General features: G+C 45.3%; 1 protein-coding gene across 2 annotated transcripts in view; it reads left to right on the forward strand.

Annotated features, from left to right (window-relative positions):
• The window catches only part of KLHL4 (kelch like family member 4), a 48,794-nt gene that overhangs the window by 16,698 nt on the left and 17,727 nt on the right, over window positions 1–14,369 (forward strand). The window contains exons 3-6 of one of the 2 annotated variants that reach the window (XM_044427364.1): window positions 1,435–1,461; window positions 7,635–7,776; window positions 8,701–8,837; window positions 10,271–10,467. In XM_044427364.1, coding sequence (XP_044283299.1) covers window positions 1,435–1,461; window positions 7,635–7,776; window positions 8,701–8,837; window positions 10,271–10,467 — 503 coding nt within the window. Of the gene's footprint in view, window positions 1–1,434; window positions 1,462–7,599; window positions 7,777–8,700; window positions 8,838–10,270; window positions 10,468–14,369 lie in introns of both variants that reach the window. The other variant, XM_044427363.1, reaches the window with a different exon arrangement.

The following is a 14,369-nucleotide window of genomic DNA, read 5'->3' on the forward strand; positions in this document are numbered from 1 at the left end:
AATCTGTCAGAATCAGGGAATGCACCTTCATGGGATGATCTGTGAAGCTTTTAATCAGTGGCACTGCGGTCTGAAAAGCACGTGGCATTGTTGATTATTTTAAAATCCGGTTTGTTCCTAATGGGTTTCAGAAATTGATACTGAAAAATAAAATGGTAAAGATAAAAATTAATTGGCTTTTGTCCTTGAGAAAATAAGTGGAGAAAGTCCCTACCCTGCAGTTAATGTATTTCACCCCATGTGAAATCCCATGTCTACTCAGAATAAATCCCACTGAGAACAGTGGGACTTACTTCCTGGTAAATGGACACAGAATTGCAGTAGAAAACCATTCCAACAAGTTCGTAAAACCATCCCAACAAACTTGTTATTATTCTAGTCCTCATTATGTCATGTATTTGGAAAATCATTTTACTATAATCACTCTTACCTTAATCAGATATTAAAATGCAATTGCAAAATAAATAAGATTAATTACAAAAGCAATTATGATAGCATAGCTGGGTGAACAGTTACTGAATCCAGCGTCATTAGACTAAAGGCGCATGACTACCACAAATAAATCAGGTGTCCTGGTGGAAGGATTTGTGCAGTGGGTCCCCTGTTATAATAATTCTTTCACATTTTGTAGCCTTTGGACTGGGACAACTAATCAAGCCATAATTGGCTATTTACATGACAAGCCAAACAGATTATTAGTATTGCAGAACAATGCACACTCTAATTTATTATCACATATGTGAAGGCGCATCTTCTGGGAAATTTGGATGCATAATGAGAATATTATTTATTAGGTTACAGTTGCTCAAAGAGTTCAAACACTTCCTTCCAGGTGGATTCTGTAAAGTGAAAATCAGGGCATCTTGGGCCTTATCAGAGAAAGACACTGATAAGGGGTGCCATGTGGAGGTGGGTAGAGACTTGTTTTCCCCTGTGAAGGAAGACAGGATGCGCTCCAATGGAGCAAAGCTCAGGGAGCCAAGGTTCAATATGGATGCCAGGAAGCACTTCCTGACAGTCAGGACCCCGAGGGTGTGGAACGGGCTTCCATGGGAGGTGGTTGAGGCCCCGTCAATGAGGGTGTTCAAGGATAGGCTGGACATGCATGTGGTGGGCATGTCATGAGTGGAGCTGGCTGAAGTTGGGGGTCAGACTAGATGACTCGGGAGACCCCTTCTGACTCGGTTTCTCTGTTTCTAAGGTTGATAGAAACAAACTTGTTGGCCTGCTGTAAACTCCTTCTCAGTCCTGTAGTTGCCTGATGATTACCTGATCATTCTGGACTACAGAAAGATCATGGGAGGAAGGCGTTTTGCCTCCTCCGTGGCTGCTTCTTGATCATACAGCCAGTGAGGTATCATGGTTGCCACAACAGCAGCCCCAAAGACAGAATCACTAAGGTTGCACAGACAATGGACCGGGGAGACTCCACAGTGGTGGCCTGCAACAACTGCAACCGCTGTGCACTAGTAGCCCTGTTACAAGAACAGGTGAGGGCGCTGGAGCAGTGAGTGTCCACCCTCTGGACAATTACAGAAAAGGAAGAGTTTCTCGACAGAGCGGAGGAGCTGCAACAGGTAAGTGTAGTCCAGAAGCAAGAAGAGCATCAGCAAGAAGAGGCAGCAGGAGAGGACCCTGAAGGAAGGGCAAATGAGGAAACCCTCTGGAACAGGGTGACAGACGCAGAGGACCTAGAAGAAGCTCTGCACCAGCGGAAGCGGTGGAACTCTCGATCCGCTTCGAGTTGCTTGAGGAAGAGACGTGTGAGGAACCCACTGTGAAAGAGCTACATGACACACTGGGTAACTCTGAAAAAGAGACAAAGGGCCAATCAAGAAAGGAAATGGATACCAAAGTTTGCAACACCAAAAGGAGAAGAGTGCTGGTTGTGGAGATTCCCTTTTGCACAGGATGGAAAAATATGTACATCCTGATGGCCCAGAGAATCGTCAAGTATGCTGTGTCCCTGGAACCAAAATTAAAGATATTACCAACAAGTTCACACAACTCATCCAACCCACAGACAAATACCCCTTCCTTCTCTTCCACTTGGGAACTAACAACACTGCCATGAGAAGCTTTGCTGAAATAACATCAGACTTTAAAGTTCTAGGGAAGAAAATCAAAAACACTGGGGCCCAGATAGTCTTCTCAATTCTACCAATACACAGAAGAGGAACTGTTAGGGAAAGAAAAATCCTTCAAGTGAATGACTGGCTACAATGGTGGTGTCGTAAAGAGAGACTGGAATTCTGGGAGCACAAGCTAAGCTTCCTGGAAGATTGACCCTGTTAGTTCCTTGAATGGAAGATCTATTGCTTTGAACTGAATTCAAATTTGGTAGAAGTTGTGTGAGCTTGAAATTAGCTGGAAAAGTTGATTAGTTAATGCAAGCCATGATACTGGTGGGGCTGAGCATTGTGGTGGCTTCAAGGGGGTGCTGTTTTTTTGCACATGGCTGATATGTGCATTTGGAAAAGTGCACAGGAAATTGCACATGAGTGTTCATGCGAAAGGACAGAGACAAATGAAAACAAGGCTTATATTCCGATTCATACTCAGGTCAAGGTGGAATTCAAACAACTTGGGCAGTCCTGAGTTTTGCTGATGCGAACACCACTGCTCTGGAGTCAGTGATAACATGTGGTTGTATACCTGGTGTTATAAAAAATTAATCAAGCAAATATAAACGGCAGTGCTAAACTGAAGAGTGTCTCCAGCAGTGGAGATCTTGCAAAAGTTTTTAACCGGGGATGCTTGAGAATTTGTCATTTGAAAGAGCCTCATTTGCATGTCTCAGCAATGCAACTGTGCAGATTGGGAATCATCTTATGCACTGGATTTCTCGCTTGTCTAAATGTTGGGACAGAATCTTGGCTGCTCAAATACATTTTAAATGCCCAGAGAGAATAAACACACATTTAAGTAGTGCTCAGTTTGCCATCATTTTGCTGCTGTTCCAGCTGCGCCTGCAAGGCTCCCTGCTAAAGCCGTGGGGAGGGGCGTTTCCGAAAGCACCCTGAAATGAAGGGCAATCAGAGGCAGAGGCAGGGACAGCCCACTAGGGCAGGGGACAGCCCACTAGGGCAGGGGACGCAAAGTGTTCATGCGGAGCCCTGTATTCCTGGGAGGCCGCTTGTCCCACATCTCTGCTGGCTGTGGGTACTGCACCTGATCACCCTGCATGAGCTGGCCTTTGCCCCACAGGGGCTTCTCCTGCTGTCCAGCCTCCCCAGTTCTTCTGCCCAAGCTTCTTTTCCTGGAATCAAATGCCCTCCTTTCCCCTGTTCATACATCCCCTTTTAGAGATTGTGGTTTCCTTAGGAGATGGAACACAGAGAGACTTTAGAGTGCATGCAACTTAGCACATTCAAATTTATGCTCTCTTTTGGTCCTGGGAGCCTGATCCCCAGATCTTTTCTCTTCTACCCCAATAGAAATGCTCATTTCTGCCCTTGTACTAGCAGTGAGTCTTGCTACCAATGGATAGCATAAGGCATTGTACAGTATTGATACTTTTAGGGAAAATATGAATGTAAATACATCTTAAAATAAGTATTAAAATTTAATTAGAAAAATCATGGACAGAGACCAAAACCAGACACATTTGCCCATCCCCGTTTTCTATAGAAACATTACTTATTTAATACAGGAAACCTGTAAGGAATACAACGTGGATGTTGACGTTATATGACTGCTGTATGTATGTATATTTTCTGCTGCGTGTGTGCATGCACTTGAGAGCAACGATGAGGATGCTTTATCCATGGGTATTGATAGAAGCTAAAGAAGAACTATAAAGCAGCTTTTCCTCTCTCCTCTCCATAGGTCTCTCGGTATTCCTCCCGCTTCATAAATGCATACAAGTTTCCTGTTTTCTGAACCACATAAACATGCATCAAGAGAACTGGAAGTGAGGAAAATGGGCTCATTTTAATCCCAAACTCATAAAAACAACTGAGTGATGATGAATGAAAACCTAACATCACGCAAGTTTCCATTAATCTTACATGAATTTCCCATTATAATGGAGACTCGTCAATATCACCCACAGAGGACATTTTCACAAGCTTCAGAAATGTACTTGGATTTCCTTTTTCTTCATCTCAAAAGAGAGATGTAGTCAGTTCCTGTCTAAACCTTGTGATAAAATCGGTGGTGGGCTGTATTTGAACATTTACAGTCTTCTGGCTATATGCTGTGCTCACTTCTCAGGTGGTCAGTGGTCCTTCCAGACCAGACAAGCCCTCACCTTCTGTGCTGTCTTCAGCGATGGTCAGGTGGCCTCAGAGATGGTGGTCATTTCCAGTGGAACATGAATGAAAGGCTAGATTTTGAGTTACTATTTATAGAGAGTAAAACATAGTACCAAAGCCTTTCCTGCCTTAATGCCCTCCAGATACGGTGGGCTTCAGCATATTTTTTTCTAAGCTGAACAGCCCCAGTTGTTGTAAGAGCTCCTCATAGGAGAGCTGCTCCAGCCCCCTGATCATGTTTTTTGTCCTTCTCTGGACTTTTTCCAACTCAATAATGTCCTTTTTCAGGTAAGGTGAACAGAACTGAACATGTGTTGCACGGAATTTTTTTATTATAGGGAAAGTAAGAGTATGGCAGTCCGATTTCCTATTCCGTTCCTAGTCACACCCAGCATGCAGTTTGCCCTCTTCACAGCAACTGAGCACTGAGCTGACATTTTCATGGAGCTGTCCACCCCTACTCCAAGATCCCTTTCTTGCTCATCCACTGCTAGTTCAGTGTATACTTGAAGTTGAGATGTTTTGCTCTAACATGCATTATTCTACTTATATTGAACTGTATTTGCGATTCCGATGCACATTCTCCTGACTTGGAGAGATCCCTTTGGAGCTCTTCACAATCCTTTTTGGTTTAACCATGCTAAAAAAAACTAATATCTTCAGCAAACTTGGCTACTTCACTACTTACTTCTAATTCCAGATCATTTATGAATAAGTTGAAAAGTATTGACCTTATTCAGAACTCTGTGGGACTCCATTGGTGACCTCTCTCCATTAGTGATCTGTAGGAGGATCCCTTCCTTTTTATTTTTATTTTTTAATTTCATGACTGCTTAGTTTGCTTCTGGAGTCTTTGGTTTGGGACTTTAACAAACTCCTTTTGGAAGTCCAGGTGAACAATGTCTACTGGATTGGCTCTGACTATGTGCTTATTGACACTCTCAAAGAACTCCAGCAGGTTATAGAAGCCATGCTGATTCTTTTTTTCTCCAGCAGGGCTTTTTCCTCTGTATGCTGACTGATTCTGTCTGTAAAGCAGTTTATCCAGAAGCTAACTGGCCTGTAATTTCTTGGATCCCTTTTTAAAAATTGGCATTACATTGGCCCTTCTCCAGTCTTCTGATACAAGGGCTAATGATTTCATGCTTGAGTTCTTGGATTAAGTCAAGGATGGATACCATATGGATAGGTGACTTGCTGACTTTCAGTTTGTCAATAAGGATGACAATTCATTTCTTGTTACTACCATCTGCCCTAATTCCTCAGACTCCCTTCCAGAATACATAAACTCAGGGACAGGTACCTGCTCTTCATCCTCTGTGATGGAGGCTGATAAAAAGAATTCATCCAGCTTCCCTGAAATCTCCTCATGGCCCCCTCCCCTTCATCCAATGGCCCCACTGCTTCATTAGCCACTTTCTTTCTTTTGATATATTTAAAGAATTCTTTGTTGTTAGCCTTGATACTGTTAGCAATATGCTCCTCATACTGCTGATTTGCTTCCGTGATAGTCTGCTTGCATCTCCTTTGTGAGTAAACATGGGGACTGGGACTCAGACAATCTGGGTTCGAGTCCCCGCTCAGCCATGGAGCCAACTGGGTGACTTTGGGCCAGTCACAGACTCTCAGCCCAACCTACCTCACAGGGTTGTTGTTGTGGGGATAAGATGGAGGAGGAGATTAAGCTGCCTTGAGCTCTTTGTAGGAAAAAGGCAGGAAATAAATCGAAACTAAAACTAAACAAGATCTTAGCCATGAGAAGACATTCATAGGAGGAAACTGCATGTTGATGGTTAGAAAGGAGAGGATTTTTGAAGCAAGGAAATGGGAATAGGAGAATACAATGTGGGCCAGAAACCAATAAGCTTGTTGCAATTTCTGAAGCTAATAGAGCAAGACACTAATAAGGACATAAAGGGCAGACTGCAGGACAAAATCCAGTAAGGCTGCTGAGCCGAGGGATGCTTCAAAAGAAACATACCAGCTGCAACCGACTTCGTTTCTACTGAATCTTCATCTTTGAAACAATCACACCAACAGGACTAAAGAGGCCACCCCCAGGACATTTCTGTCCTTTGCAGTAATTTTGGCACTGGTATATTGTCCTCTTTGGCAATAATGGACTGCAAGCAATTTGTAGTGCTATTTACCTAATAGGCCCAATTTTGAACTGTCTCCCATATTTATCTTCTAATGCAATCGCCTCATCAGCGGCTCCATCTGAAACGTATGGGGCATTCCAAGGGATATAATGGGTTTTCATCAAATGTTCCATTAGCGGCTGGCACTGGGGATAACTCGTTTTGGCTGAAAGCAGTACAGGGAGCAGAAGAGGGAAGCATGCATTCTCAACCCACTGGAGCAAATGCTTTTGGCTGTGTATGGATGATGATTTCTGCTTTCTGGAATGACTTTCACCTTGGTGCTCCCATCATGCTAACCCTGATCCGCTATTGGCAACTTGATAGCTTAATACTTAATGAGGGAAGCCGGTTTGGTCCAGTCTTCCTAATTTCAGCCACTTCTAGCCTAGAACAAATCAATGAAATTGACTTGGCCCCTCAGAAGCAACCCCTAGTCTAGTCAAGCTCACATTATGCCTGTTGATTTCTGCATGGCAGCCTCTGCATTGCTACATCAGCAGTTTAATGAGATCCTGGTGTCTGTGTAGGATTGAAGCTATAGGATCTAACAATCGTGAATCCTTGTGTGGCATGCAGAGATTGTAGAGAGATTTTGATTTTCCCTCTGCTAATAAATGTCTGTGCAGGATTGAGTTTTAGGGTCTATTGATCGTGTACTAAGAAATCTTTTGCAAAATCTTCCAGAGGTCTGGTGCTGTTATACTGAAGGTGGGGACTGTGCCTATGATTTCTAGCTCTGCAATCATAGGATTTCAGAGCTGGGACCATAAAGGATCCTAAGGTCTCCTGGCCAGTCAGGAGACCCCATGACTGCGCCCTTAGATAGTGCAATATTCTAGATATTCCACTTGGGCTAACGCAATCACTCCAGTCTCATGGCTTCCTGTACTCCACCCTGAATTCAAAGTGAATGGAATGTATGGGTTTTGAATTTATTTATTTATTTTTACTGGATATAAAATAAGCAAGCATGTCGTGTGCATGCATTATCTGTTAAACTCTGAGTTGTAATGAAATCTGTATAGTGTAATTTGTTAATCCAGAGAACAAGTCACGAACCGCCCATCTTCCACCACACACACAGTAATCCAAGGTGAATTTCATTAATTTGCCTTCCTGTCACCCAGACTCTTTGGTTGCTCAGTAATTTCCATAGGCCAGTTATTACCATGTAGGTGACATTGTTTCATCTCCGACAGGCTATCGATAAACAATGGCTCCTCTCCTGCGGGAGGGAACAACGATGGATCAGACGAGTACTTCTATTCCGCAAACCACGCAGAGCAGGCATTCCGCAAAATGGAGAATTATCTCCAGCAGAAGCAGCTCTGTGATGTTCTTCTCATTGCTGGGGACCACAAGATACCTGCTCACAGGTAAATCCTGTCACAGAATCTCCCTGCATTCCAGGAAACCCCAGTCTGGCTTCCTTTAGAATAACAGGGAATTAAGAAGAATGGCATGGAAAGAACTCCTCTTTCTGTTACAAGGAGAAGCAGCTCTCTCGCTGGTGCCTTTGCAACATTAAGGACAGATCAATGTCATGTCCTCATACTTTTGCTTCCACTGGCAGAAGGTCCTCTGTGGCACACTGAGCCTTATCTATTTATACCTTATTATTCATTGATTGTATTTATACCCTGTCTTTTTCTCTGCAAGGATACCAAGGTAGCTCAGTACCTCCTCCACCTCCTTCTCATCATTCCATATTCTCCACAATCCTGTGAGGTAGTTTAAAGAGCAGGCCAAAGCCATCCAGAGAGTGAAAATCCAGGTCTTTTGAGCCTCCTCCCAACACTCCAACCACTGGGCCACACTGCCCTCTGAATTTGCACTAGTCTGAAATTGGCAATTTTATCCATTTGCTTGAATATTTGCATTTCTGGATATATTCATTGCCATGGCTGGCTGATGCAAGCCAATTTTCTCTGTCTTGGGCATGTAAGATCCATTATGCAACAGACGGGGAGTGCAAAAACTCACCCATTGTCTGCTTTGCAATGGGTTACTTAAAACCAGGAAGATTTTTAAAATCAAGCTAGTCAAAGGAATTTCATTTTGCCAGTGAAGCAAAACAGCTCTCTGGGAGAATGTTAAGCTACTTGATCGCCCCTTTCTCTTGGCTGCACAGAGGCATGGCCTTCTATTTATGGGCCGAAGAGCTGTGGTGCAGTGTGCGCGGTGCATCCTTTGAAGGAACACAAGCCAAGCAAAGGGGCGCATACCACGAATAAAGTCTGAGCTTTCTATAGATATTAGGAGGCGGGAGGAGATGCTCACAAAACCTCTCCTTTCCCCAGGCTGGTTCTGTGCGCAGTGTCGGACTACTTTGCTGCAATGTTTACCAGTGATGTGCGTGAAGCGAAACAAGAAGAAATAAAAATGGAAGGCGTGGATCCCGATGCACTGAGGGACCTTGTGCATTATGCTTACACAGGTAAGCAGCTGGGCAACTCACTTGTTCTTCTGGCACTGTTGGTTCCCATCTGGACTGCAGCCTCCACCACACTGGTGTAGAACAGACCTGGAGGCACAGGTCTGAGAAAGGGGAAATCCAGGGCCAATTAAATGTGAGGAAGAGCACCTCACTGGCAGTGGGGGGTGTGCAAGCGCATAAGAAAAGCAAAGTCCAGAGCAGGAAGAGAAAATGGTCACAAAAAGACTGATTCCCTTTCCCCGTGACTCAATCTAATACAGTTTGGAATGAAGAGAACTATTTTCATTATTATCAGATTTAGATTACCTTTTCTTCTTTTAAAGGACCCAAAGTGGCTTACAGTCTTCTCTTCCTCCTGCTCTCAACCTTATTCCCACAACAGCAATCCTGCGAGGTGGATTGGGCTGAGGGTCTGTGACTAGTCCAAAGTCACCCAGTTGGCTCCATGGCTGAGCAGGGACTGGAACCCAGACTGGCTGGGTCCCAGTCCCATGCTCTTAACCACCGCGCCACACTGGCTCTCTGGTACACTTGGAAGGAGCCAGAGGGCCATTGGGTCCAGCTCCCTGCTCAGTGCAGGACTCCAGGCTAAACTCCAGGGCAACAACAAAGAACACAAATTTAATTCCCGGAGAGATTCTGTGATCCTCAGACATCGAGGCCACGGGATGATTTACAACCCCTGCTCCAAAGATGGAAGACAGCTCCAACCTTGGAGCCAGGAATCTGTGCTTGGAACATAGACCGGCCCCCCCACCCCCCCACAGCTGGTGCAGAAAAGACTGTAGTGGTTGTTTCCGCAAGATCATAATGCCTTTAGGGAAGGGGCTTGGGGGGCATTCCTTGGGGTGAAGAGGGGAGGAGGCCGGTGCCTCCAAGGTCTGTGTCCTTGGCACCATGGCTTCCTTCTCCCTGGCCTACAGTTCAGGGGCCAAAATTGGCCCTCCAATTGCTTTGCAGAGTGTGTGTGCATGTGGCAGCGGGGTGGCACTTAAGGCTAGGCCTTTGCATCCTCACTCCTCTCTCCCTGAACTGGATGCCCAGAATCCTGTGCTGGGAGGGTTGCAGGTATTTGCCTTGGGTTGCCCTCAGGAAGCAGGTGCCCAGGTCGCACAGCACAGACACTGTTCTGAAACCTGCAGGGCTCCATCCTGCCTTTTTTGTTTTTTGAGGACGCGTTCTCTTTTTCCATTCCGCCTGTGTTTTGCCTCCCTTCTGTTATTTATTCAGAATTTTCCATGGAGCCACAGCAGGCTAAGAGAGGGCATTACACCCTTTCCTTCCCTTCTGTCTGCTGATGAGCACTCACCTCCAGCCGTTAAAAGCCTGGGGCTCTCAGGGATGCCAGCCATGCCTCCTTGAGTTACCCTCCCACTCAGGTGAATAATCCTTTTCCTTGCACGTGTCTTGTTTCTCAACCTTAAATTGCACAGGTGTTTTGGAACTAAAAGAAGAGACGATCGAGAGCCTGCTGGCTGCAGCCTGCCTTCTCCAGCTTTCGCAAGTCATCGAAGTCTGCTGCAACTTTCTCATGAAGCAGCTCCATCCTTCAAACTGCTTAGGGATCCGGTCCTTCGGAGATGCTCAGGGCTGCACAGAGCTTCTGCGTGTGGCCCATGTCTATACCATGGTGAGGATGAGAAAACAGGTTCTGGGGGTTAGCAGCTGGAAATGTAGGCTAGAAAGCACTTGCAGTCTGCAAAAAATGGTTGCCGTGCAGCTTCAGGGGTCTTCCCCAAGGTCTTCTTCCAGGAGACGTCACCCTTGTCTGTTTGGGTCTCCATTTCTTCGCATCCCCCAGTAGCCAATGTTCACTGACCCCCAGTGTTTGGGGGGGGTCCATCCCCCTTAAGGTTTGACAGCAGGATGTTTTGGCCTTTTGTGAACAGTGGGGTCCCTTTGCTGATGCCTCCTTCTTTTGCATGCGTTGTGTGGGTGGCACTGTTGTGGCTCCCAAGGCAAAGGAGTTTGTGTGGAAGTACTGACTATAGAAGGAGGGCTGATCTATAAATGGGGTGATTTGCAAAAGGCACTGATGGGAGAAACAGCAGGAGGATCCCATGCAGGCAGGAGAGGTTGCTAGATTCCTGTTCATGTGACTGATTCATTTATTTCAGTTCTATATTGCCCAGTAACCAAAGCTCTCTCGGTGGTTTGCAATGTTAACAGTCTCCATTCCTGTGGAGGGAAATGCTTAAGGTCCTTTATCTTTAAACTCAACTTGGACTGGGCAGATGTCCCAGTAGAAGATGCCATCAAACTGCGGACACTGCCCTTTGTAACATAGGACACGTGGCCATACTATGCTGTGTTGGGAGAATTGGCCAGACCATCTCGGTATGCAAGGAGGGGGAAGCACATTTCTCAGTGCTTCCCACTCTGCATGTGTGCTTCAATCAAAATGATTCTCTGTGTTAAAAAAATCATTCAGAATTTCTGCAATAAAAATAAGTGCCAGTCCATGGGAAGAGACTAGAGTATTCACCCTGATTTCATTTGCAGCAAGGTGTTCTTTGCAAAGAGTGAAAGAGGGCAAAAACACTCACCAACTTGCGGTTTGATAATTTTCTGGGTCACTTTGCCCCCTCATCTGCTGCACATATAACCGCAGGCCTTATCAGTACGTCAGGCACAAGACAAGCCCATCTGCCTGACTCCATTTAATGTGAAGAGTTCTTAATCTGTGACTCAACTAATCAATTAGTCTCACCAGTCAAAGGCATGCATGTTTTCTCTCCTCCTTCTTATCTTCTCAAAGGGCAAAGGGAGGGCTCTTTACTGCCTTCCCCACTTTTTCAAGATGACAGAACAATGACAAGAGAGACTCCCTTTCAAACCGCAGGAAGAAAGTGGCTCTCAGACAAAGGAGGCACACGTTTGTCTTGGCTGGATTTAGACTCCTTTGGTAGCACGGAAAGGGAAGCTTAGAAGAGCAGCTGAATGGGAAAGGCTGGGTGGGATGGAGAGCTGTGAAGAAAATCTGAGAACCAGCCTTCTCTATCACACACTCGTGCAAAGGGATATTCTGAGCAGCAACAGAGAGCATTGCCTGAGACATTAATCGGTTGCTAATTTGAAGCAGAGAAAGAATAATCTGGCTGTCAGATGAGAAATGTGGGAATAGTCTGCAAAGCTGAATCAATGTATAAATATTTCAAAGGGGAAGGTCTTCCAGAGCTGACTGGCTTCTTCAAATGCATAAAGAAGGAACAATTACTGGGCCCCAGATGGAAACGAAAATGTTAAGCGAAGGCAGACTTTGAGGCAGGAGCAGGTTAAAGGCAGACATATGAAGCTGAAAAAGGGAAAGCTCGTATTTACCAAAGCCTCCCCAGATGTGGACATCGAGATCATCTCTCTCATGGACTTGGGCTAGGTTTTAAGCCAGGGGTCCTCAAACTTTTTTAACGGGGCCAGTTGAAAGGTGATGGCGATGGGTGCGGGCCGCCAAGGTGGTGTGTGTGTGGGGAGGTGGGCTGGAGTGGGGGGGATGTGAGCACACATGTGTGGCGAGGCGCCGGCTTGCTTGCAAGAAGATCATTTTCTCTGAGCGAGTCCAAAACGATCTCCGCATGAGCAAGCCCCCACCTCGCCATGTTCTCGCGCGTGCACAGCCAGTCCAAAACCTCTATGGTGGGCTGGATAAATGGGCACGGCAGGCCGGATCTGGCCCACGGGCCGTAGTTTGAGGACCCATGTTTTAAGCTGTGCAAAACTCTGGTTGTGGACTCCATAAAATGGGATTGCAGGGTCCTCTTCTGAAAGAGTTGCTGAACCCTCAGGCCTTCACTTCCATGGAACCAGAGAAGTATTTGGACATCAGTATCTGAGGGAGATGTGATGAAGAAGACTTTATCCATCATGGATTTGTATTTGTCCCAGGGGAATGTAAGAGCCCCCCCCCCGATACAGCCTACCTCGGGGGTGGGAAAGCTCAGGCTCAGGGGCCAGATCTGGGCCTGTGTGGGTCCCCATCTGTCCCTCCACATAGCTGCACCCCTTTCTTTCCACCAAATTTCTAATCTTTGGCGGGGGGGGGGTTCCCTGCCTTTAGCGCATGCCTCCCTTTCTAAAAGGTATAAATAACAGCAACATTTTATTTGAATTATCTCCCATGCATCTGCACAGGGATTCAGGGAAATGAATGACCCATATCAAGCAGTGCAGTGCCTGTGAGTTCCCAGCAGCAGGAACTTTCAGGTGACACATGCTCATATTTGTACACCACCCAGAGAACCTTGGCCGAAAGGGTGGTATAGAAATTTAACAAATGAACTATTTTTGAGCTTTGGCTCCACCCCTTTTGCCTTTAGCCCCTCCCACCACTGGAATGCAGCTTGCAAGAGGTTCTCAGCAATGGAATCTGGCCATTGGGTCAAAAGATTCCCAGCTTAAACCTGCCTCAGCTGCTCATGAACTTTCTTCAAATACCTCCCTGGCGGTATTACAATGCTTCTCTCTCCACCCTTCCGCTCCCACCCATCTGAATTGGGGGCATTTCCAAGCTGTCCTTCCTCCTGCTTGTTAGCGTCCATTTCCCTGACCAGTGCCCTGAGCCCCCGTTCCCCGTGAAGATCAGAGCCATACATCTGCCTGTGTGACAGCCCATCGGACCTTCTGTTGCAAGCGAAAAGGCTGACCTTGAGTCCTTGAAGCAGAATGCCAGCTCACTTATTTTCCCATCCCCAAAGGTCCAGTGAGAAGATCTCTCTTTCTTTTACTTTTGTTATTATCAATGTGGACTATTAACAGTTTCCTGCCTGGAAATCATGCTTCCACAGATAAAATCGCTTCCTATAAACAGCTTGTGCTATTTTTGTCATTTGCAACAACACTCCCATCTTCCTATTTTTGAAGCATCGCAAACAGCAGGAAGGACTGAGGCCACCATCTCCTGTATCGCTCCCAAGAAAAGTTGCTTCCTTTCCTTTTTTTCTTTCTAAAATATCAGTTCAGAGTGCAGAGATGCTTAAGAAAACAGGGTAATGCAGAAGACTGATGGATGCAAGCATGGAAATTCAGTAAATACACCAACAACAGGCCATGGATCTTTAACACAATTACACTGATTTGTCGGGGTGGGGGTGGCTAGGTATACAATCCAGCTAAACAGATGCTAATAGATCCACTATATTACTATTATACAATCCAGCTAAACAGATGCTAATAGATCCACTATATTACTGTTATACAATCCAGCTAAACAGATGCTAATAGATCCACTATATTACTGCTAATTGGTTAAGCTTTTGATGAAACTATTATAGACTTGCATATGAGTGAAAAAGCATCTTTCTGAATTGAAAACTTTTACATTATTACTACAAGTCATCATAGCAGAAGAGGCATTCCTACTTTTGCAGATGATTCCAAGGGTTTTTTAAAAAGCACTTTTCATATCAATTAATCAATTAAAATTGAAGCCTCTTTTGTTCCCCAAAGGAATTGTAAAAGATTTCTTCCAGGCTCAGGTAAGGGTTTTAAAGGTTTGTAAATGCTGCTTCTTCATCTTTGTTTTGTCTTTTTCTTTTG

Source organism: Varanus komodoensis, unplaced genomic scaffold (assembly GCF_004798865.1).
Source record: "Varanus komodoensis strain SLA01 unplaced genomic scaffold, ASM479886v1 scaffold18_3, whole genome shotgun sequence".
Taxonomy (NCBI): Eukaryota; Metazoa; Chordata; class Lepidosauria; order Squamata; family Varanidae; genus Varanus; species Varanus komodoensis.